Below are 26,382 nucleotides of genomic sequence, written 5' to 3' on the forward strand. Positions count from 1 at the left end.
AACAGGGTGAGGACTGCTGGCTCTGCCCTGTAGAGATTCAGCGCTGATCCTACCAAAGGGCAAGACGTTGCTTTGATTATTTTTCCAGAATCCAAAATTAGATTTGTAGCCTTTTCAAATGGAGTTTACTATTAATGTCTATTATGTTCTTCTTAAAAAATTCTAAAACCATAGTCACCTGAAAAAAAAAAACAAGATAAATTCTGACATGTTAAGCACTAAAGTTGACCAAAAGCCAAGGGCAATCATGAAGAGAAAAGCCTGAGATCTGACTTCTTAGAAGTTCCCTCAAGGCTCAAACTAATTTTACAAATTTACAGATCATATTTTGCAAATGAGCTTTACTTTCCAGTGTTTCAACAAGATTGTTTCTCTCATTCCTTTTTAAAAATGGAGATATATAATTCACACATCATAATATTCACCCCTGTAAAGTATACAATTCAGCAGTTTCTCATATATTCACAGAGTTGTGCAACCATCGTACTATCTAATTCCAGAACATTTTTATCACCTGCCTCCAAAAGCCTATGTCCATAAGCAGTCACCCCCCATTCCACCTTCTCCCCTGGCAACCACTAATCAACTTCCTGTCTTGATGGATTTGTTTATTCTGGTCATTTCAAAATGGAATGGAATCATGTAATGGTATCATACAACATGTGGTCTTTTGTGTCTGTCTCCTTTCACTTAGAAAGATACCTTCAAAGTTCATTCATGCTGTAGCATGAATCAATACTTCATTCATTTTTGTGGCAAAATAGTATTCCGTTATATGAATATACCACATTTATTTATCCAGTCATCTGTTGATGGCCACTTGGGTTGTTTATACCTTTTGGCTATTGTGAATAATCTTGCTCTAAACATTGGTGCACAAGTATCTGTTAAGAGTTTTCATTTCTCTTGGGTATATATCTAGGAGTAGAATTTCTGGGTCATATGGTAGCTCTATGTTTAACTTTTTGAGGAACTACTAAACCGTTTTCCAAAGTGGCCAAACCATTTCACATTCTCACCAGCAGTGTTTGAGGGCTCCAATTTCTCCATATCTTCAGGTTATTATTATTGTCTGTCTCTTTGATTATATCCATCCTAGATGGTATGAAGTGACATCTCATTGGGGGTTTGATTTGCATTTCCCTAATGACTAACAATGTGCTTACTGGCCATTTGTATACCTTCTTTGGAGAAACGTCTTTTCAAATTCTTTGCCCGTTTTTTAGTTGGGTAATTTTTCTTTTTATTATTGAGTTGTGAGACTTCTCTATATATACTAGACACAAATCCCTTATCAGATAGCCAACTGATTTTGACAAAGGTGCAAAAGCATTTCAATGGCAGAAGGACAGCCTTTGCAACAAATGGTGTTGGAGCAATGGGACATCCATAGGCACCAAGCAACCAAAAAAAATTGGTAAACTGGATTTCATCAAATTTAAAAACTTCTGCTCTGCAAAAGATCCTGTTAGGATAAAAAGACTGGGACAAAGTATTTGCAGATCTTTTTATTTTGTAGGCTTTTTATTAATGAGTTGTAAGAGTTCTCTGTGTATTCTGGATACCAAACTCTTATCAGATATAAGATTTGCAAATATTTTCTCCCTGTGGTTTGTCTCTTTACTTTCTTTTTTTTTTTCAATGTCTTTTTTAAAAATATATTTTATTTATTTGGCTGCATCGGGTCTTAGTTGTGGCACGCGGGATCTTTCATTGTGGTGCGCGGGCTTCTCTCTCTAGTTGCGGCATGCGGGCTCCAGAGCGCACAGGCTCAGTAGTTGCAGCATGTAGGCTCTCTAGTTGTGGTGTGTGGGCTTAGTTGCCCCGTGACATGTGGGATCTTAGTTTCCCCACCAGGGATCGAACCCACGTCCCCTGCATTGGAAGGCAGATTCTTAACCACTGGACCACCAGGGAAATCCCTGTCTCTTCACTTTCTTGATAATGTCCTTTGAAGCACAAAAGTTTTAAGTTCTGATGAAGTTCGATTTATCTAGTTTTTTCTTTGGCTGCTTGTGCTTTTAGGTGTTGTATATAGGAAATCATTGTCTAATCCAAAGCCACGAAGATATATATTTATGTTTACTTCTAAGAGTTTTGTTATTTTAGTTGTTACATTTAGGTCTTTGATTCATTTTTGAGTTCCTTTGTGTATGGTGTGAAGCAGGGCCCCAATTTCATTCTTTTTTGTGTGGTTATCTAGTTATCCCAGCACCATTTGTTGAATAGACTACTCTTTTCCTATTGGATGTCTTGGCACCCTTGTTGAAAATCAATTGACCATAAATGTATGGGTTTATTTCTGAACTCTCATTTCTATTCCATTGATCTGTATGTCTGTCCATCCCCCAGTATCACACTGTCTTAAATACTGTAGCTTTGCAGTAAGTTCTGATATTGGGAGGTGTGAATCCTCCGATCCTCTCCTTTCTTAAGACTGTGTTTGGCCATTCAGGGTCTCCTGCATTTCCATGTGAATTTTAAATTCTGCTTGTTAATTTCTACAAAAAAAAGAAAGGGCAGCTGTGATTTTGACAGGAGTTGTGTTGATTTTGTAAATATTTGGGGGGAATACTGCTATATTAACAATAGTAAGTCTTCCAAACCGTGAACAAAGGATGTCTTTCCATTCATTTAGGTCTTCTATAATATCTTTCAATGATGTTTTATAATTTTTCAGTGTACAAGTCTGAGCTTCTTTTGTTAAATTTATGCCTAGGAATCTTGTTCTTTTTGATGCTATTGTAATTGGAATTGCTTTCTTAATTTCATTTTCAGATTGTTCATTGCCACTGCCTAGAAATACAGCTGATTTTATTTATTTATTTATTTACTTTATTTATTTATTTTATTTCTGGCTGCATCGGGTCTCAGTTGCGGCACACGGGATCTTCGTTGAGGCATGTGGGATCTTTCGTTGCAGCGCGCAGGCTTCTCTCTAGCTGTGGCCTGCGGGTTTTCTCTTCTCTAGCTGTGGCACGCAGGCTCCAGGGCGCATGGGCTCTGTAGTTTGCCGCATGCAGGCTTTCTAGTTGAGGTGTGTGAGCTCAGTAGTTGTGGCCTGGGGCTTAGTTACCCCGCGGCACGTGGGATTTTAGTTCCCTGACCAGGGATTGAACCCGCGTCCCCTGCATTGGAAGGCAAATTCTTTACCACTGGACCACCAGGGAAGTCCCTACAGCTGATTTTTGTATATTGATCTTTATCCTGGAAATTTATTGAACTCATTTATCTCGTGATTTTTGGTGGATTCTTTAGGGGTTTCTGTGTTTACAAAATCATATCTACAAGTATAGCTTTACTTCTTTCTTTCCAACAGCTGATTTTTGTATATTGATCTTTATCCTGGAAATTTATTGAACTCATTTATCTCGTGATTTTTGGTGGATTCTTTAGGGGTTTCTGTGTTTACAAAATCATGTCTACAAATATAGCTTTACTTCTTTCTTTCCAATCTGGATACCTTTGATTACTTTTTCTTGCCTAACTGCTCTGCCTAGACCCCTCCAGTACAATGTTGAATAAAAGTGATAAGAGTAGGCATCCTTGTCTTGTTTCCCCTTAGGAGGAAAAGCTTTCAGCCTTTCATTAAGTATGATGTTAGTTGTGGGTTTTTCATAGAAATCTTTATCAAATTGCAGAAGTTCCCTTCTGCTCCTAGTTTATATTGAGTATTATCATAAAAGAATGTTGAATTTTGTCAAATGCTTTTTCTGCATCTATTGAGGTGGTCATGTGTTCTCCCTACCCCTTTATTCTGTCAATAGGGGGTATTACATTGACTCATTTTCCCTTGTTGAACCAACCTTGTATTCCTGGGATAAATTCCATTTAGTTATGATATATAATCCTTTTTATATGCTGCTGAATTTGGTTTGTTAGTATTTTGTTGAGGATTTTTACAACTATATTCATAAGGAATATTGGTTTGGAGTTTTCTTTTTTTATGATGTCATTGACCGGTCTTGATATTAGGGCAATACTGGCCTCACAGTATGAGGATAGGAAACATTCCCATCACTCTTCATTTTTTGAAATCAAAGAATAGATCCTATCAGCCCTGTCAGAAACAGGGCTAGGACATACATTTACTGATTGGTCAGTCTATAGATACTTGAGTTTATTTGTTTTACATATTATTGATGGAATCTGCAGAGAACAAAAGGAAGCTGGTTCACGGCATTTCAAAGTAATTTTTTGCAGCTTGAGGAACAGCAGAAGCTTCAAGTTTGTGGGTGCAGTAGGGGCACCATAATGTGAAGGCTCCAGACTCAGAAAGATAGGGTCACCTTCTTTCTCCACACTCAGAAGCTAGAGGACATGCCCATTTTCCTCAACTTTCTTAAACCTCAATTTTTACAAAAGCAAAATAAGGAATAATACTTACCTCACCTAAATTTTTTAAAGTGTCAGTTCCCTTGCTCCTAAGATAAATTATATGAAGAAACAGACATCTCGGTAATTTTGCCACCTTGTATACATGATTCCATTTTCTTTACACTGAGATAATACCCATAAATAAAACAAATTTCAAGGGAAAAATGGCTTTTAGTGACCATAGCATATATACTGGAAAGAAGCCTAATTTTCTAGTATTCACAGAGTGCATGATCCCTAAAATGACCAAGAAGGAAGGATTTGACAATTTTCAAGGGGTTGACACAGTCTATAAATTTACCTCAAAATGCAAGCTAGGGAGTGGAGAGTCATGTGGGGAAGACAATGTCACACAATGAAAATGACCCACAGCTCAGGGAATTTAGCCAAAATGATTTTCTTGTAAATATACAATCATTCTTTGCTGGTGGTAGTGAACACTAATATACCTTTCCTTGAATAGTTACGAGGATAATCATATCTTTTGCAAAGGCAGCATTCCCAGTTCAGACGTGTCATTTAAGGTTGGAATCTTTAAAAGCTATGAAAGCACTCTAAACATGGCTGTGCTGCTCAGGAAAGATCTGACTTTCTTATTCCAAACTGAAGTGCAGTGGGCCGTCCGTTCCATGGCCCTCATGTGTTCGTGTGCTCAGCCCTTTACTGTCCTTGCCTCACTGGCTTATGACTTTCTTTCCTGTGGGACCAGTGCTCCTTGAGGGCAGGGAGGGACTATACTTTGCCCACTCAATCTCTAGGGTCCTGTATACTGTCAGCTCCCTATACATGCTTTGGGGTTTTTTTAAAAACTATTTTTGTAAAACAATTTTTACAATTTAAACTGAGGGACGAAACTCAGTTGGGCTCTAAGTATTTATATTATAATTTAAAAATTAATTTGAGTAATGTGATTTATAAGAAGAATGATCAGTAATCCTAGAAAGACTGAGAGGGTTTACGTCTCCTCCTACATAAGAAAGGGATGTGGCAAAACTTGTACCACCAGACCCCCTCCTCACTGGACCAAAGGGAAGGGAATGAGCTTGTGGAGAGGTGAGGAGAAGGAAAAGATGTTCCTAACTTCATTTTACGCAGGGGGGCAACTCCAATGGGGTTACCTTCCTACAGTCTCTTCTTGTGGAAAGTAGGGTAGAGCAGGGCCATAGCATGTCTGCCACATGACTCCTCACCCACTCTCTGCCTGATCCAGGAAAACTGACCTAAAGATGACTTTTCCTGTCCTTGTGTAGCTAGGATCCCACCTGCTGCTGAGGTGCAGGAGGGAGCAGGTTCTCCTTTCCTTTCTGTATGTATAGGCAATATCACCCTGACAGAAGAGGGGATGGACCCAAACGTTCAAGTTTAGAAGCTATATGGATGGCTGTATCACTGTACTGTACTGTAGACGTGGGCTCAGGGTTCTGATTGGCCCACATGGCCACAGCAGGTGGATGAGGCCTTCTCCGGGAGAGTGGCAGGATAGAAAGAATACAGTACAGAAAAAATATTTGAAGAAATAATGGCTGAAAACTTCCCAAGTTTGGCGAAAGACAAACCTACATATTTGTGAAGCTGAGTAAACCCCAAACAGGAAAAATCCAAAGAAATCCATGCTGAGACATATCATAATCAAATTGCTGAAAACTAAAGACACAGAAAAAAATCTTGAAAGCAGCCAGAGAAAAATGACACATTATGGATAGGAGATCGATGATTCAAATGACTATGAATTTCTCATCAGAAACCATGGAGGTCAGAAGGAAGTGGCACAACATTTTAAAAGTGCTGAAGGAAAAGAAATAACCCAGGAATAAAGGTGAAATAAAGACATTCTCAGATGAAGGCAAACTAATAGAATTCATAGCCAGCAGATCTGCTCTAAAAGAATTGCTAAAGGAGGTTCATCACATAGAAGGAAAATGACATAAGAAGGAAACTTGGAACATTGGGAATTAAGAGCAAAGAAACGGTAAATATCCGGATAAATATAACAAACTATTCGTCCCCTCCTGAATTCTTTAAAATATATCTGATGGTTAAAAGTAAAAAGTGTAACATTGTCTGATGCCATTTTTAATGTATAAAGGTGTAATATGACACTTACTGTATAAAGGAGTAAAAGTAAAGGGATCTATATGGTGATAAGGTTTCTACATTACAAATGAAGTGCTAAAAAATTGATTCTAGGTATTTATTTTGTAATCCCTAAGTAACCACTAGAAAATTATACAAAAAGATAAAATCACAATAGATAAAATACTAAAAATGTTCAAATAACACAAAAGAAGGTAGGAGGAAACAGAGGAATAAGAAAGAGGGGAAAAGCGGAAGATAAATAGTAAAAGAGTAGACCTAATTTCAAACACATCAATAATTGCATTGAACATAAATGGTCTAAACACATCAATTAAAAGACAGGTTGGCAGGGTGGATTAAAAAACATGACCTAACTATATGCTGTCTATAAAAACACTCACTTCAAATATAAAGACATAATGTGTTTACAGATTAGAAAACTCAACATGGTAAAGATATCAATTTTCCCCTGATTTATATATTTAATGCAATACTAATCAAGATCCCAGCAGGATTTTTGTTGTTGTTGTTTATGTGTGTACAGATAGACAAGCTGCTGTTAAAATTTACATGGAAGAGCAAAGGAACCAGACTAGCTAAAACAGTTTTGGAAAAGAAGAATAAAGTTGGAGGAATCATATTGCCTGATTTTAAGACTTGCTATAAAAATACAGTAATCACAATGTTATTTCATACAGAAAAAAAAAAAATACAGTAATCAAGACTGTGGTATTGGTGAAGGGACACAGGCACAGAAATCAATGGAACAGAATAGAGAATCCAGAAATAGACTCACAAAAAATGGCCATTTGATTTTTGATAAAGGTGCAAAAGAAATTTAGTGGAGAAAGCAACCATTCACCATAACCAGAGCTGGGGACACTGGTGAACAAATCAAAGACTAAATGCAAATGACAAGCAGATCACAGACTAATGTCAAGGCTCTCAGGCTTCTCTTAAAAAAAAAAACCAGATCTGGCAATAGTTGGCAATAGCCTATATTCCTCTATGGTAACAATTAGCTAGAGCTGAGTGCTGACAACTTCTTTAACACAGGAGCTTGCATGCCCCAGTGTGTCACAGCTTCCATGGCACCTTTCTGTTTCTCTTGATACCAAGACTCCATTAGATGTAATTTATTTATTTATTTTTGTTTTGTTTTTTTTTAACATTTGGCCGCACCACGCGGCATGTGGGATCATCCACAGATTCAAACGAACACAGACCGTGTAATACCGTGTATTCACTATTGAAAAAAATCTGCGTATAAGTGGACCCGTGCAGTTCAAACCCATGTTGTTCAAGGGTCAACTGTACTTTTTAGATTTTTTTTGCCACATGGCTTGTGGGATCTTAGTTCCCTGATCAGGGATTGAACCCGGGCCCTCGGCAGTGACAGCATGGAGTCCTAACCACTGGACCTCCAGGGAATTCCTCAACTGTATTTTTAAAATAATATATTAACTTACTTTCCTTCTTTAAAATTAAGAACATTATATATAAAATTAACATCCCTTTTGACCAACTTCCCCTAATCTTTTCCCTCTTCTCTCCTCCTCTGTGTGATCATTATGCATCCTTTTCAAACACTATGCAGTATGCATATAAATCCATGAAAAATGTGTTTATCTTAGTTTACATACATGATATAAACATTTATATCATTTTGCAACTTGCTTTTTCAAGATCCCGTTAGAGATCTATCTAGGTTGACGTGTTTATAGATGGAGCGTGTTCCTTAATTTTGCCTGCCGTATAGTACCTCACTGTATGAATCACTGTATCAGGTTTCCTTCTTTTTCTCCCTCCCTCCCTCTCTTGATGAATAATCTTCCAGTGTATCATGTTTTATTTATTTGTTACACTACTGGTGGACATTTAGCTTGTCTCCGATTTTCCACTATTATAATTATTCACTAATAACATTATTCATATTGAAATTCCATGTGCTTACACAGGAACAAGCTATGTATCACTGTATAATTAGGCTACAGGAATGCACACACACAAGGAAGTTTGACAAAATAGTTTCAACACAAAGAAGTGCATCCAAAAAGGACCAAACTGTGAAAAGTACATGACTGGCCTGTGGAAACAAGTTGTAGAGCAAGGTTAGGTTTTCTTAGGTACAGCAGAGCTGGAATTAGTGGGTGCGGTTGGGATACTAACTCTGATATGTAATGATGCAACACAATTCACTTATTCAGGGTAAAGATTCTAAACTAATGGGTCAGACGAATAAGGAAGACTTCTATTCCTGACAAACATGGTTATTCAGTATTGTTAATGTATGTCAGAATTTGATCTTTTCATTTATGGTCATCAAAAAGACTCCAAACAGAAGAGGATCACTTTCTATTACTGTTTTGGGAAAAAATTTTAAATCAAACAGTATTTGATGCTTGAGTTTAATCCAAGGTTAGTTCTGAAATGCTGTACCATATCAACTCTTTGATAAAAAATATGCAGAAAGAGCAAAGGAGGGACTTCCCTGGTGGCACAGTGGTTAAGACTCTGAGCTCCCAATGCAGGGGGCCTGGGTTTGATCCCTGGTCAGGGAACTAGAGCTCACATGCATGCCGCAACTAAGGAGCCCACCTGCCGCAACTAAGACCCAGTGCAACCAAATAAATAAATAAATAAATATTTTTAAAAAAGAGCAAAGGAGCAGTAGATGATTTCAAAGTGTTCAACAATAATATAAATCATTATTTTTTTATAAATATAATAATGTTATAATATTATAATATTATATTATTATAATATTATATTATATTATATATTATTATAATATAATATAATATAATATTATAATATTATAATAATGATTTCACAAATTAACTCTCTTTGAATAGACTGGTAATGTAGCTTCACCACAGTTATGCTATATAAAACATAGATATTACAATGTGTAGCTTTTCAAGTCCTTGCTTTAAACACCAATTAAAAAACTCAGAAAGGGTGGAAGAGAAAGGGCCCTAAAATTAAAAATAAAAACTCTGAACATCTGAAATCAGTGGCAAGACAAGGAATAAAATAAACAAGAATTACTACAGACTATGTGTCTTAAGGTGCATAGCAGGATACCCACACACTTCTGTATTTAGCTTAGAAAGCATAACAATATAGTGAACACCCCAACCACGCAACCTCATCACTAGACAAGTCCAAGAGTTCATATCTCTCCCTATATGTTCTTCCCTATTCCATCCCTCTGTCTCACCTCCCCAAACCCCCACCTTCATGAAGTAATCACTGCCTTGTTTGTGCCATTGGTAAGAAAGGACTTCTGGGAACATTTTCAAGAGTGAAATTAGTGCAAATTCATCTTGAGTAGAAAAACTTGTTTATATCTATCTCCTACTCGTATACCATGGACAGCAAGCAGCATCCCTGCTGCTATGAAATCTTACACTGGCACCATCCCTATTAAAAATGAGTTATTTTACACTTTTATAAGTCTTCACAAAATTGATTTTTATGCGACCTCACCATCAAATATTCTATTAAGCTGATCAAAATAAGCCCAATTTTTTTCAGCTTCTGAAAATAAAGATGTTTAAGCATACCACAGCATACCACTTCTGTTAGAATATACTCAAGAACAGATTAAAATACTTATAGGTAACTTACCTCATGTAAATTCAGTTCTTTTACTTTTTCTTTTAATATAACCTGTAAGACAAAAAAAGTATGCTTTTATGCCCATTTAAATCTGTAATTTAAAAGATTTCTCATAATTCTTACAAATATTTTTCTTTTCTGTATATAGCTCATTTCACCTCATATTCATTCAGTATTAGAGAGAATCTCTTACAGTTTGAGATAGAACATTTTAGCAACATTCTTTTAACTTGAGCAATGGTGCAGTATTCTCCTGAAAAGCAATTTTAAAATCTCTTTGAGAATAGATTAAATTTCGGGAGAAGAAATTAACACATGCCTATCTGAAGTATGTGCTAATATGGGGGGAAAGTAAATGAGATTGCTTGCCTCATGATTTGGTAAAACACAGTATTAACTCATGGGACAGACTGGTAATTTATAAAAGACTGAAAAGTAAGGTCAATCTTAATTTTGGAAGCTTTGCTTATTGTTATACATCACTATTCTCAGAAAACTTTAGCTCTATCCAGAATTATGTAAATGGGTTTAAAACTCATCCAGGTGCTGTCCCTAACCTGACTTTGTGGTGACTGGATATCAGTTAAAAAGAATGCAAAATGACAAGAGGGCAGATGACTATTTAAAAAGAACATCTCTAAACAAATAGGACCTAATCAAGCTTAAAAGCTTCTGTACAGCAAAGGAAGCCATAAACAAAATGAAAAGACAACTTAAGGACTGGGAGAAAATATTTGCAAATGATGCCATTGACAAGGGCTTAATTTCCAAATATACAAACAGCTCATACACTCAATAACAAAAAACAAACAACCCAATTGAAAAATGGGCAGCAGACCTAAATAGACAGTTCTCCAAAGAAGACATACAGATGGCCAACAGGCATATGAAAAGATGCTCAACATCACTAATTATCAGAGAAATGAAAATCAAAACTACAATGAGGTATCACCTCCCACCAGTCAGAATGGTCATCATTAAAAAGTCTACAGATAACAAATGCTGGCGAGGGTGTGGAGAAAAGGGAACCCTCCTACGCTGTTGGTGGGAATGTAAGTTGGTGCAGCCACTATGGAAAACAGTGTGGAGGTTCCTCAAAAAACAATTTGAGACAAAAAGATTCATTCCTTTAGAAAACTAAGGCTGGAGAGAAGATGGCAGAAGAGTAAGACGCGGAGATCACCTTCCTCCCCACAGATACATCAGAAATACATCTACACGTGGAACTGCTCCTATAGAACACCCACTGAACACGGGCAGAAGACCTCAGACCTCCCAAAAGGCAAGAAACTCCCCACGTACCTGGGTAGGGCAAAAGAAAAAACAAAAAACAGAGACAAAAGAATAGGGATGGGACCTGCGCCAGTGGGAGGGAGCTGTGAAGGAGGAAAGGTTTCCACACACTAGGAAGCCCCTTCGTGGGCAGAGACTGCGGGTGGCGGAGGGGGGAAGCTTCGGAGCCACGGAGGAGAGCACAGCCACAGGGGCGCGGAGGACAAAGCGGAGAGATTCCCGCACGGAGGATCGGTGCCGACCAGCACTCACCAGCCCGAGAGGCTTGTCTGCTCACCCACCGGGACGGGCGGGGGCTGGGAGCTGAGGCTCCGGCTTCGGTCGTATGGATCGCAGGGAGAGGACTGGGGTTGGCTGTGTGAACGCAGCCTGAAGGGGTTAGTGCACCACAGCTAGCCAGGAGGGAGTGCGGGAAAAGGTCTGGAGCTGCCTAAGAGGCAAGAGACTTTTTCTTCCCTCTTTGTTTCCTGGTGCAAGAGGAGAGGGGATTAAGAGCGCTGCTTAAAGGAGCTCCAGAGACGGGCGCGAGCCGCGGCTATCAGCGCGGACCCCAGAGATGGGCATGAGATGCTAAGGCTGTTGCTGCCGCCACCAAAAAGCCTGGGTACGAGCACAGGTCACTATCCACATCGCCCCTCCCAGGAGCCTGTGCAGCCCGCCACTGCCAGGGTGCGGTGATCCAGGGACAACTTTCCCAGGAGAACGCACGGGCGCGCCTCAGGCTGCTGCAACGTCACGCCGGCCTCTGCCGCCGCAGGCTCGCCCCACATCCGTACGCCTCCCTCCCCCCGGCCTGAGTTAGCCAGAGCCCCCGAATCAGCTGCTCCTTTAACCCCGTCCAGTCTGAGCGAAGAACAGAAGCCCTCAGGCGACCTACACGCAGAGGCGGGTCCAAATCCAAAGCTGAACCCCGGGAGCTGTGCGAACAAAGAAGAGAAAGGGAAATTTCTCCCAGCAGCCTCAGAAGCAGCGGATTAAAGCTCTGCAATCAACTTGATGTACGCTGCATCTGTGGAATACCTGAATAGACAACGAATCATCCCAAATAGAGGAGGTGGACTTTGGGAGCAAGATATATTATTTTTTCCCCTTTTCCTCTTTTTGTGAGGGTGTATGTGTATGCTTCTGTGTGAGATTTTGTCTGTATAGCTTTGCTTTCACCATTTGTCCTAGGGCTCTGTCCATCCGTTTTTTTTTTTTTTTGTACTTAAAAAATTTTTTTTTCTTAATAATTATTTTTTATTTTAATAACTTTATTTTATTTTATCTTACTTTATTTTATTTTATTTTATCCTCTTTCTTTCTTTCTATTTTATCTCCCTTTTATTCTGAGCCGTGTGGATGAAAGACTCTTGGTGCTCCAGCCAGGCATCAGGGCTGTGCCTCTGAGGTGGGAGAGCCAACTTCAGGACACTGGTCCACAAGACACCTCCCAGCTCCACGTAATACCAAATGGCGAAAATCTCCCAGAGATCTCCATCTCAACACCAAGACCCAGCTTCACTCAATGACCAGCAAGCTACAGTGCTGGACACCCTATGCCAAACAACTAGCAAGACAGGAACACAGCCCCATCCATTAGCAGAGAGGCTGCCTAAAATCATAATTAGGCCACAGACACCCCAAAACACACCACCAGACGTGGACCTGCCCACCAGAAAGACAAGATCCAGCCTCATCCACCAGAACACAGGCACTAGTCTCCTCCACCAGGAAGCCTACACAACCCACTGAAACAACCTTAGCCACTGGGGACAGACACCAAAAACAACGGGAACTACGAACCTGCAGCCTGCGAAAAGAAGACCCCAAACACAGTAAGATAAGCAAAATGAGAAGACAGAAAAACACACAGCAGATGAAGGAGCAAGGTAAAAACCCACCACACCTAACAAATGAAGAGGAAATAGGCAGTCTACCTGAAAAAGAATTCAGAATAATGATAGTAAAGATGATCCAAAATCTTGGAAATATAATAGACAAAATGCAAGAAACATTTAACAAGGACCTAGAAGAACTAAAGAGTAAACAAGCAATGATGAATAACACAATAGATGAAATTAAAAATGCTCTAGAAGGGATCAATAGCAGAATAACTGAGGCAGAAGAACGGATAAGTGACCTGGAAGATAAAATAGTGGAAATAACTACTGCAGAACAGAATAAAGAAAAAAGAATGAAAAGAACTGAGGACAGTCTCAGAGACCCCTGGGAAACATTAAACACACCAACATTCGAATTATAGGGGTCCCAGAAGAAGAAGAGAAAAATAAAGGGACTGAGAAAATATTTGAGAAGATTATAGTTGAAAACTTCCCTAATATGGGAAAGGAAATAGTTAATCAAGTCCAGGAAGCACAGAGAGTCCCATACAGGATAAATCCAAGGAGAAACACGCCAAGACACATACTAATCAAACTATCAAAAATTAAATATAAAGAAAACATATTGAAAGCAGCAAGGGAAAAACAACAAAAAACACAAAAGGGAATCCCCATAAGGTTAACAGCTGATCTTTCAGCAGAAACTCTGCAAGCCAGAAGCGAGTGGCAGGACATATTTAAAGTGATGAAGGAGAAAAACCTCCAACCAAGATTACTCTACACAGCAAGGATCTCATTCAGATTTGATGGAGAAATTAAAACCTTTACAGACAAGCAAAAGCTGAGAGAGTTCAGCACCACCAAACCAGCTTTACAACAAATGCTAAAGGAACTTCTCTAGGCAAGAAACACAAGAGAAGAAAAACACCTACAATAACAAACCCAAAACATTTAAGAAAATGGGAATAGGAACATACATATTGATAATTACCTAAAATGTAAATGGATTAAATGCTCCCACCGAAAGACACAGACTGCCTGAATGGATACAAAAACAAGACCCGTATATATGCTGTCTACAAGAGACCCACTTCAGACCTAGGGACACATGCAGACTGAAAGTGAGGGGATGGAAAAAGATATTCCATGCAAATGGAAATCAAAAGAAAGCTGGAGTAGCAGTTCTCATATCAGACAAAATAGACTTTAAAATAAGGACTATTACAAGAGACAAAGAAGGACACTACATAATGATCAAGGGATTGATCCAAGAAGAAGATATAACAATTGTAAATATTTATGCACCCAACATAGGAGCACCTCAATACATAAGGCAAATACTAACAGCCATAAAAGGGGAAATTGACAGTCACACAATCATAGTAGGGGACTTTAACACCCTACTTTCACCAATGGACAGATCATCCAAAATGAAAATAAATAAGGAAACACAAGCTTTAAATGATACATTAAACAAGATGGACTTAATTGATATTTATAGGACATTCCACCCCAAGACAACAGAATACACATTTTTCTCAAGTGCTAATGGAACATTCTCCAGGATAGATCATATCTTGGGTCACAAATCAAGCCTTGGTAAATTTAAGAAAATTGAAATCGTATCAAGTATCTTTTCTGACCACAACGCTATGAGACTAGATATCAATTACAGGAAAAGATGTGTAAAAAATACAAACACATGGAGGCTAAACAATACACTACTTAATAACGAAGTGATCACTGAAGAAATCAAAGGGGAAATCAAAAAAACCTAGAAACAAATGACAATGGAGACACGACGACCCAAAACCTATGGGATGCAGCAAAAGCAGTTCTAAAAGGGAAGTTTATAGCAATACAATCCTACGTTAAGAAACAGGAAACATCTCAAATAAAGAACGTAACCTTGCACCTAAAGCAATCAGAGAAAGAAGAACAAAAAAACACCAAAGTTAGCAGAAGGAAAGAAATCATAAAGATCAGATCAGAAATAAATGAAAAAGAAATGAAGGAAACGATAGCAAAGATAAATAAAACTAAAAGCTGGTTCTTTGAGAAGATAAACAAAATTGATAAACCATTAGCCAGACTCATCAAGAAAAAGAGGGAGAGGACAAATCAATAAAACTAGAAATGAAAAAGGAGAAGTTACAACAGACACCGCAGAAATACAAAGCATCCTAATTGACTACTACAAGCAACTCTATGCCAATAAAATGGACAACCTGGAAGAAATGGACAAATTCTTAGAAATGCACAACCTGCTGAGACTGAACCAGGAAGAAATAGAAAATATGAACAGACCAATCACAAGCACTGAAATTGAAACTGTGATTAAAAACCTTCCAACTAACAAAAGCCCAGGACCAAATGGCTTCACAGGCGAATTCTATCAAACATTTAGAGAAGAGCTAACACCTATCCTTCTCAAACTCTTCCAAAATATTGCAGAGGGAGGAACACTCTCCACCTCATTCTATGAGGCCACCATCACCCTGATACCAAAACCAGACAAAGATGTCACAAAGAAAGAAAACTACAGGCCAATATCACTGATGAACATAGATGCAAAAATCCTCAACAAAATACTAGCAAACAGAATCCAACAGCACATTAAAAGGATCATACACCATGATCAAGTGGGGTTTATTCCAGGAATGCAAGAATTCTTCAATATACGCAAATCAATCAACGTGATACACCATATTAACAAACTGAAGGAGAAAAACCATATGATCATCTCAATAGATGCAGAGAAAGCTTTCGACAAAATTCAACACCCATTTATGATAAAAGCCCTGCAGAAAGTAGGCATAGAAGGAACTTTTCTCAACATAATAAAGGCCATATATGACAAACCCACAGCCAGCATCGTCCTCAACGGTGAAAAACTGAAACCATTTCCACTAAGATCAGGAAGAAGACAAGGATGTCCACTCTCACCACTATTATTCAACATAGTTTTGGAAGTGTTAGCCACAGCAATCAGAGAAGAAAAAGAAATAAAAGGAATCCAAATCGGAAAAGAAGAAGTAAAACTGTCACTGTTTGCAGATGACATGATACTAGACATAGAGAATCCTAAAGATGCTACCAGAAAACTACTAGAGCTAATCAATGAATTTGGTAAAGTAGCAGGATACAAAATTAATGCACAGAAATCTCTTGCATTCCTATACACTAATGATGAAAAATCTGAAAGTGAAATTAAGAAAACACTCCCATTTACCATTGCAGCAAAAAGAATAAAATATCTAGGAATAAACCTACCTAAGGAGACAAAAGACCTTTATGCAGAAAATTATAAGACACTGATGAAAGAAATTAAAGATGATACAAATCGATTGAGAGATATACCATGTTCTTGGATTGGAAGAATCAACATTGTGAAAATGACTCTACTACCCAAAGCAATCTACAGATTCAATGCAATCCCTATCAGACTACCACTGGCATTCTTCACAGAACTAGAACAAAAAATTTCACAATTTGTATGGAAACACAAAAAACCCCAAATAGCCAAAGCAATCTTGAGAACGAAAAATGGAGCTGGAGGAATCAGGCTCCCTGACTTCAGACTATACTACAAAGCTACAGTAATCAAGACAGTATGGTACTGGCACAAAAACAGAAATATAGATCAATGGAACAGGATAGAAAGCCCAGAGATAAACCCATGCACATATGGTCACCTTATCTTTGATAAAGGAGGCAAGCATATTCAGTGGAGAAAAGACAGCCTCTTCAATAAGTGGTGCTGGGAAAACTGGACAGGTACATGTAAAAGTATGAAATTAGAACACTCCGTAAAACCATACACAAAAATAAACTCAAAATGGATTAAAGACCTAAATGTAAGGCCAGACACTATCAAACTCTTAGAGGAAAACATAGGCAGAACACTCTATGACATAAATCACAGCAAGATCCTTTGTGACCCAGCTCCTAGAGAAATGGAAATAAAAACAAAAATAAATAAATGGGACCTAATGAAACTTAAAAGCTTTTGCACAGCAAAGGAAACCATAAACAAGACCAAAAGACAACCCTCAGAATGGGAGAAAATATTTGCAAATGAAGCAACTGACAAAGGATTAATCTCCAAGATTTACAAGCAGCTCATGCAGCTCAATAACAAAAAAACAAACAACCCATTCCAAAAATGGGCAGAAGACCTAAATAGACATTTCTCCAAAGAAGATATACAGATTGTCAACAAACACATGAAAGAATCCTCAACATCACTAATCATTAGCAAAATGCAAATCAAAACTACAATGAGATATCATCTCACACCGGTCAGAATGGCCATCATCAAAAAATCTAGAAACAATAAATGCTGGAGAGGGTGTGGAGAAAAGGGAACACTCTCGCACTGTTGGTGGGAATGTAAATTGATACAGCCACTATGGAGAACAGTATGGAGGTTCCTTAAAAACTAAAAATAGAACTACCATACGACCCAGCAATCCCACTACTGGGCATATACCCTGAGAAAACCATAATTCAAAAAGAGTCATGTGCCAAAATGTTCATTGCAGCTCTATTTACAATAACCAGGACATGGAAGCAACCTAAGTGTCCATCGACAGATGAATGGATAAAGAAGATGTGGCACCTATATACAATGGAATATTACTCAGCTATAAAAAGAAACGAAATTGAGTTATTTGTAGTGAGGTGGATGGAGTTAGAGTGTGTCATACAGAGTGAAGTAAGTCAGAAAGAGAAAAACAAATACAGTATGCTAACACATATATATGGAACCTAAGGGAAAAAAAAAAAAAGGTCATGAAGAACCTAGTGGTAAGACGGGAATAAAGACACAGACCTACTAGAGAATGGACTTGAGGAAATGGGGAGGGGGAAGGGTAAGCTGTGACAAAGTGAGAGAGTGGCATGGACATATATACACTACCAAACGTAAAATAGATAGCTAGTGGGAAGCAGCCGCATAGCACAGGGAGATCAGCTCGGTGCTTTGTGATTACCTAGAGGGGTGGGATAGGGAGGGTGGGAGGGAGGGAGATGCAAGAGGGAAGAGATATGGGAACATATGTGTATGTATAACTGATTCACTTTGTTATAAAGCAGAAACTAACACACCATTGTAAAGCAATTATACTCCAATAAAGATGTTAAAAAAAAAAAAGAAAACTAAGACATTCATATCTGTATATGAATCCCACACGAGACCCATGTGTGGTTACCTATGGACATCAGTGTGGACATCTAAGGAACTCGCCAATGAGCTCAGATTTCAAAGAGACATGGACAAAAAGGTATGTAATCCTAAAATGACGACATGGTCTGTAACATCAGTGTTAGCAAGATTAAAGACCCAAATAAACTGAAGCTTGCCCCCCCCACCTCTCCCCCCCTCCCAAATTGCTATGGACGACAAAAATAATTTCATGCTCGGGGTCAAAAGAAAATTAAGGAACACCTAGGCCCACTGTTTGGTGTCAGTGGTAAAACATTAATGGATGACACATGGAAGAAAAAACAAATTTTACTGGCCTTCAAGAAAAGCGAGGGACTTCCCTGGTGGTGCAGCGGTTAAAAATCCGCCTGCCAATGCAAGGGCACGCGGGTTCGAGCCCTGGTCCGGGAAGATCCCACATGCCGCGGAGCAACTAAGCCCGTGCGCCACAACTACTGAAGCCTGTGTGCCGCAACTACTGAGCCCACGTGCTGCAACTACTGAAGCCCGTGCGCCTAGAGCCTGTGCTCCACAACAAGAGAAGCCACTGCAACGAGAAGCCCTCAAGCAGCAACGAAGACCCAGCGCAGCCAAAAATAAACCAAAAAAAAAAAAAAAAAAAGAAAAGCGATATTTATTACCTTAAAGAACATATCAGCAAAGGGATAGTACAAAGGGCTAGGAGTTAATAGCAATGACTGAAGTATCTGGACTTCCAGTGGTGTGACGTGAACTAACATTTAAAGTACAAAGGGGAGGAGATGAGATCAGTATAATACAGCTGGTTACCTCTGAGGAACTAGTATGTCTTCTAATGAAGAAGGTAAAAATTTCATTTAATGGAATCTCTGAACTCCATTAGGATAATAGTAACTTTAAGGATTTTAAGCTACAGCATTTCCCTTTACCAAAATGTTGGCCAAAGTTCCCTGTTAAGTTATATTATTTTATCATTTGAACTTTCTATAACTTCAAGTAATACTTAAGAGAAGCCACCACAATAAGCTCAGGCACTGCAACGAGGAGTAGCCCCCACTCACCGCAAGTAGAGAAAGCCCGCGTACAGCAACGAAGACCCAACACAGACAAAAAAAAAAAAAAAAAGAACACTTAAAGTGAAGTATTTTGTAGGGCAAATTGGCAAGCAAAATGCTAAAATGAACACAAGTAAATCTAGTCCCAGTTTAAAATATGAGTGGAAACCTGAGGTCTCATTTTTTTGGTGAAAAACATGATCAAAGCCAATCTTAAGTAAATCTCACCTGTTTGTAGGCATAAAATTCTTTGTGTGCTTGATGTCTCAGCCTGAAAGACAGAAATGAGAAATGCAATACTGAGATTTCCGTATAAGAATTTGACAAAAATTTTAAAACTGCATTTTTTTGGTATTACTTTATATCATTTATGGTTTAAAATCCAGAATCTTTATTCTAGAATACACTCAAATGACATATCTGTTACCATGTTATGAGAAAGTGACCAGTGAACCATAGAATGTTATCCAAATATATAAGTTCAAGTGAAACCACATTAAAACAAAATCTCAAATATTTTAATGAAGGCTCATTTTTTTAATATTGACAATAGTCCACTTATTTCAATAATATTTAATATATCACACTTTTCTTAATTAAAAAATTGAAGTATCAATATAATATACATCTAATAATGTGCAAAAGCCTCAAGAATACAGATAAGTATTAAAAAAAAATTATACACACCACTGTAACTATCACCCAGATCCATACATAGAACATTTCCAGCATCCCTGAAATGACTCTTCCCAATCAATATTCACCCCTAAAACTATCCTAATTTTTATCATTGTAGATTATGCTTGTTTTTGAACTTCACATAAATGGATCATTTGGTATATACTCTCCTGTGTTGGCTTCTTTCAGTCAACAATTACTTGTGAAATTCATCCATGTTGTTGCAGTGATTATATTTTTGACTGACATATAGTGTTCCATTTTACAAATGAATATAAAACTACTTATCCATTCCACTGTTGACAAATATTTAGGTTACTTCTAGTTTGGGGCAATTATGAATCAAGCTGCTATACAAATTCTTCTACATGTCTTTTAGTGGACATATAGACTCACTTCTGTTGAGTGTGTATCTAGGAGTAGAATTGCTGGTTCAAAGTGCTTGTACAAATTTTACTCCTATGGGTAGTGCATGAAAGTTCTAGTTGTTCCACATCTTTGCCACAGCTTGGTAGGGTCAGTTCAAAAATTTTTAGCCAATCTAGGGGGTGTTCAGTGGTATCTCATTTTGGTTTTAATTTTGCATTTCGCAAATGATGTTTAGGACCCTTTCATATGCTTATTGCCTGTTTGGATATTTTCTTTTACGAAATGCCTGTTCAAGTCTTTTGTCCATTTAAGAAAATGAGTTGACTATATTTTTCTTATTGATTTGTAGGAGCTCTTTAAATATTTTAGATGCAAGTCCTCTGCTGGGTACTGCAATACTCTATGGCTTGCCTTTTCATTCTCTTAATGTTGTCTTTTGATGAACAAAAGCTTTTAATTTAAATTAAGTCCAGTTTATCAACTCTTCCCAATAATGTCAGTTCTTTTTGTGTCCAGTTAAAGAAATCTTTGCCGACCCCCAGATAATGAAGATAATCTCTTGTGTGTATCATGAAAATAATTTGTTATTTTACCTATCACATTTAGGTCTATGATCCATCTGAAATTAGTCTTTATGTATGATGTGAGGTAGAGGTCAATGTTCTTTTTATCCACATGCAGATTTTCATTTGACTCCTTTATTGAAGAGACACTTCTTTCCCCACTGTGTTGCAATGTCACATCTGCTGTAAGTGAGACCAATATGTGGTTCTGTTTCTAGAGTTTCTGTTTTATCCCACTGGTTTATCTGCCCATCCTTGTATACTGGGTTGAATCGTGTCCCCTCAAAATTAATGTCAAACTGCTACGTCAGAATGTAACCTTGTTTGGAAATAGCATCTTTGCAGACTATTTATTAGTTAAAATGAGGTCACATTAGGATTAGGGTAGACCATAAATCCAATATGACTGTTGTCCTTAGAAGAAGAGGAGAGGATATACAGAGACACAGGGAAGAAGGCCAGGTGAAGACAGAGGCAGAGACTGAAGTGATGCAGCTACAAGCCAAAAAATATCAAGGATTGCTGACAACCTCTAAGAAGAGGCAAGGAAGGATCCTCCCCTAGATAGCCTTCAGAGGCAGCATGGCCCTGCCAACACCTTAATTTCGAACTTCTAGCTTCCAGAACTGTGAGAGATTAATAAATTTCTGTTGTTTTAAGCCATCCAGCTTGTGGTACTTTGTTACAGCAACCCCGGGAAACTAATGCATTTTGTGTCAATACCATGCCAGTTTAAAAAAAACACAAAAAACCTTTTATTTTGAAATAATCTTATAGGAAAGTTGCAAAAAATATCAGAGTTCATATATACTTCTCTCCCCAGTTTTCCAGCATTCACATCTTACATAACCATAGAACAATGATCAAAAGCAGGAAATTAACACTAATGTTTTGATATTAATACTCGTATAGTATTCACCAAACAGACTTTATTTGCATTTCACCAGTTTTTTCACCAATGTTCTTTTCCTATCTTGTGATCCAATCCAGGACCCCAGCTTGCATCTAGTTGTGTCTCCTTAGTTTCTTCAAATCTGTGACAGTTTCTTAGTTCTTCCTTGTTTTTCAGTATTTTGACATATCAACCATGATCACTTGGTTATGGCAATGTCTACTGGGTCTCTCCACTGTAAAGTTACTATTTTCTCCTTTGCAACTGGTCAGTATCTTGGGGGAGAGACATTGAAACTATGAAAATATCCTATTTTTTTCTCAAGCTTTTGCCCACTGATTTTAGCATCCATCTTGCTTGCAACAATTCTGCAGTGTTTGCCTGGTGGTGGTTTTGTAGTTCCCTAATTCCTTGTACACTAACTGGGATTCTTCAGTAAGGAAGAGATGCCCCTTCTCCTTCATTTATTTATATCAGCATGGACTCATGGATATTTGTGTTAGTCTATGGGTTATAATTTAATATGATCATTATTTATTTTGTTGCTCAAATTGATTTAGGCTTTTAGGCCCTCCTTCAGGTTGGTTCTTATGTCCTTTCAACGTGCCCTCATCCTTTCCCATGCATTTCCTAGCTCACTGGCACCAAAAGATGTTACAAGCTCATCTTGTATTTTCCATGCTCCAGTTGTGGAATTAACCACTTCTTTCAAAGAGCCTTGGTTCCTTTTATTGGAGAATAATATTTAGAAACCAAGATCTGGGTGCTAGGTGAATAGTACTCTGTTTTAAGTACTGGAGTTTTGTAAAAAGTCTTGGGGTCTGGTAGTATAGGTTCTTAAGCTTTGTTCTTAACTACTTTGGCTATTCGTGGTCCTTTGCATTTCCATATAAATTTCATGAGCTTATCAATTTCCACAAAAAAATCTGTTGGCATTTTGACTGAGACTGTGTTTAATTTATAGATCAATTGGGGGAAGAACTGACATCTTTGCAAGATTGAGTTTCCAACCTATGAATATAGCATACTCTATTTATTAGATCTTCTTTCTCTGTACACATTTCTATGTAGAACACTTATATATCCTTCATTAAATTTATTCCTAGGTATTTGGTAATTTTTGATCTACTATAAATGGTATTTAAAATTTTTTTTTTTTTTTTTTTTTTTTTTTTTTTTTTTTTTTTTTTTAATTTTTATTTATTTATTTATTTTTAATTTATGGCTATGTTGGGTCTTCGTTTCTGTGCGAGGGCTTTCACTAGTTGTGGCAAGGGGGGGGCCACTCTTCATCGCTGTGCGCGGGCCTCTCACTATCGCGGCCTCTCTTGTTGCGGAGCACAGGCTCCAGACACGCAGGCTCAGTAATTGTGGCTCACGGGCCCAGCCGCTCCGCGGCATGTGGGATCCTCCCAGACCAGGGCTCGAACCCGTGTTCCCTGCATTAGCAGGCAGATTCTCAACCACTGCGCCACCAGGGAAGCCCTAAAATTTTTTTATGTTCTAATTCTTTGTTACTACTACATAGAAAAAAATTCAATTTTTGAATATTGATCCTGTATCTAGTGACTTGCTAAGTTCACTTATTAATTCTAAACAGCTTATCTGCAGAATCTTTTGGATTTTTAAAATACACAATTATTTTGTCTGCAAATAATAACAGTTTAAACTCTGCCTATTAAATCTTCACATATTTCACTCTTTATTCTTTATTTCACTTCTTTTTTTTTTTTTCCTGCACTGGCTAGGACCTCCAGTACCAATATTAAATGAAAGTGATGGCAGTGAATGTCCTTATTAATATGTTACTACTAAATACGATGTTTTCTCTAGATTTTTTGTAGATAACCCTTGATTCAAATAAAGTTCACTTGTATCCTAGTTTTAGACTTAAAAAAATCATGAATAGGTATTAATTTTTGTCAAGTGCTTTTTTTCCCATCACATTTTTTCCTTTTTACTGTTAATGTGGTATACTGTATTGATTGATTTTCAAATGTTAAAACAATCTTCATTTCTGGAATAAAACTCCACTTGGTTGTGATGTACCACCCTTTTGTACATCCTTGAATTTTATTTACTAATATTTTGTTCATGAGAAAGATTAGTCTATAATTTCCATTCTTGTAATGTCCTTGTCAGGCTTTGGAATCAAAATTATCTGGCCTCATCGAAGTATCTCTTCTATTCTCTGGAAAAGTCATGTAAGAGTGGTATTTTTTCCTTAAATGTTTGGAGAAATTCACTGGTGAAGTTACCTGACTTGCAGTTTCTTTGTGGAAATGCTTTTATTATTACATATATAATTATTAATATTTTATATTTCTTCTTGACTCAGTTAAAAATGTTATTATTCTTTTACTTGTATTCACATAACATGCAATTAACCATCTTAAAGTGTATAATTCAGTGGCACTTAGTGCAGTCACAATGGTGTGCAAACACTAGTTCACTCTAGTGTCAAAACTTTTTCATCAAAAAGAATCTGGTACTCATTAAGTAGTTGGTCCCCATTCCCCCCTTCCCTGGTAATCTCTAATCTGCTTTCTGTCTCTATGGATTTGCCTATTATGGATACATTACATAAAATAAATCATACAATATGTGACCCTTTTGTGTCTGGTTTTTCATTTAGCATAATGTTTTCGAGGCTCTGCCTATTTGTAGCATGTATCAGTACTTCACTCCTTTTTATGGCTGAATAATATTTCACTATATGTATATGCCACAATTTGATTATCCATTTATCTATTAATGAGCATTTGGGTTGTTTATACTTTCTGGCTATTATGAATAATGATATAAACATTCTGTACAAATTTCCTTGTGGACATATCTCTTCATTTGTCTTGGGTATATACCTAGGAGTGAAATTTCTGGGTCATATGGTAATTCTATGTTTAACTTTCAAGGAACTAATGAACTCTTTCCCACAGTTCCTGCACCATTTTACATTCCCACCAGCAATGTATGAGGGTTTCTATTTCTCCACATCCTTGTCAACACATAATTTTCCATATTTTTGACTACAGCATCCTAGTAGTTGTGACATTTATTGTGGTTTTAATGTGCATTTCCTTAATGACCAATGCTGTTGAACATCTTTTCATGTGCTTGTTGGCCGTCTGTATATCTTCCTTGGAGAAATGGCTAATTAAGCCCTTTACCTATTTTTAAATTAGTTGTCTTTTCTTTTCTTTTAATATTTATTTATTTATTTAATTATTTATGGCTGCATTGGGTCTTCGTTGCTGTGCATGGGCTTTCTCTAGTTGCAGCGAGTGAGGGCTACTCTTCGTTGTGGTGCGCGGGCTTCTCATTGCGGTGGCTTCTCTTGTTGCAGAGCATAGGCTCTAGGCATGCAGGCTTCAGTAGTTGTGGCATGAGGGCTCAGTAGTTGTGACTCACAGGCTCTACAGTGCAGGCTCAGTAGTTGTGGCGCACAGGCTTAGTTGCTCCGCGGCATGTGGGATCTTCCTGGACCAGGGCTCAAACCCATGTGCCCTGCATCAGCAGGCAGATTCTTAACCACTGCACCACCAGGGAAGTCCCAATATTTATTTATTTATTTATTTTATTTTTGGCTGCGTTGGGTCTTAGTTGCAGCATGCAGGATCCTCTGCTGCGGCATGCAGGCTTCTCTCTAGTTGTGGTGTGTGGGCTCAGTTGTTGTGGAGCTTGGGTTCCAGAGTGTGTGGGCTCTGTAGTTGTGGTGTGTGGGGTCCAGAACATGTGGGCTCTGTAGTTGTGGCACGTGGGCTCTCTAGTTGTAGCCCATGTGCTCAGTAGTAGCAGCGCGTGGGCTTAGTTGCCCTATGGCATGTGGGATCTTAGTTCCCTGACCAGGGATCGAACCCACGTCCCCTGCATTGGAAGGTGGAATCTTAACCACTGGACCATGAGGGAGGTCCCAAATTCAGTTGTCTTTTTGCTGTTGAGTTGTAAGAGTTTTTAAAAATATATATCCTGGATATTAAACCCTTATCAGATATATGATTTGTAAATATTTCTCTCCCATTCTGTAGGCTGTTTTTTTCACTTTCTTGATAATGCTCTTTGATGCACAAATGTTTTTAATTTTTATAAGTCCAATTTATCTATTTTTTTCTTTTGTTGTTTGTGGTTTTGGTGTCAAATCTAAGACTCCCTTGTCAATTTGAGGTCATGAAGATTTACTTGTTTTCTCCCAAGAGTTTTATAGTTTTAGCTCATGTTTAGGTTGCTGACCTTTTTTTTTTTTAATTTTTAAAAAATTTATTTTTGGCTGCGTTGGGTTTTCATTGCTGTGTGTGGGCTTTTCTCTAGTTGTGGTGAGCAGGGGCTACTCTTCGTTGCAGTGCACGGGTCTCTCGTTGTGGTGGCTTCTCTTGTTGTGGGCACAGGCTCTAGGCACACAGGCTTCAGTAGCTGTGGCACCCGGGCTCAGTAGTGGTGCATGGGCTCTAGA

The 26,382-nt window shown here is 38.0% G+C and overlaps 1 protein-coding gene across 1 annotated transcript in view; it reads right to left on the reverse strand.

Moving 5' to 3' along the window:
• Positions 1 to 26,382, reverse strand: part of RNF24 (ring finger protein 24) — a 134,846-nt gene that overhangs the window by 3,307 nt on the left and 105,157 nt on the right. Inside the window, exons 3-4 of the mRNA XM_036826640.1 lie at positions 19,662 to 19,704; positions 10,087 to 10,128 (exon numbers count right to left, since the gene is read on the reverse strand). Of these exons, the coding sequence (XP_036682535.1) occupies positions 10,087 to 10,128; positions 19,662 to 19,704 (85 nt within the window). The remainder of the gene's footprint in view (positions 1 to 10,086; positions 10,129 to 19,661; positions 19,705 to 26,382) is intronic.

This window comes from Balaenoptera musculus, chromosome 15, assembly GCF_009873245.2.
Source record: "Balaenoptera musculus isolate JJ_BM4_2016_0621 chromosome 15, mBalMus1.pri.v3, whole genome shotgun sequence".
Taxonomy (NCBI): domain Eukaryota; kingdom Metazoa; phylum Chordata; class Mammalia; order Artiodactyla; family Balaenopteridae; genus Balaenoptera; species Balaenoptera musculus.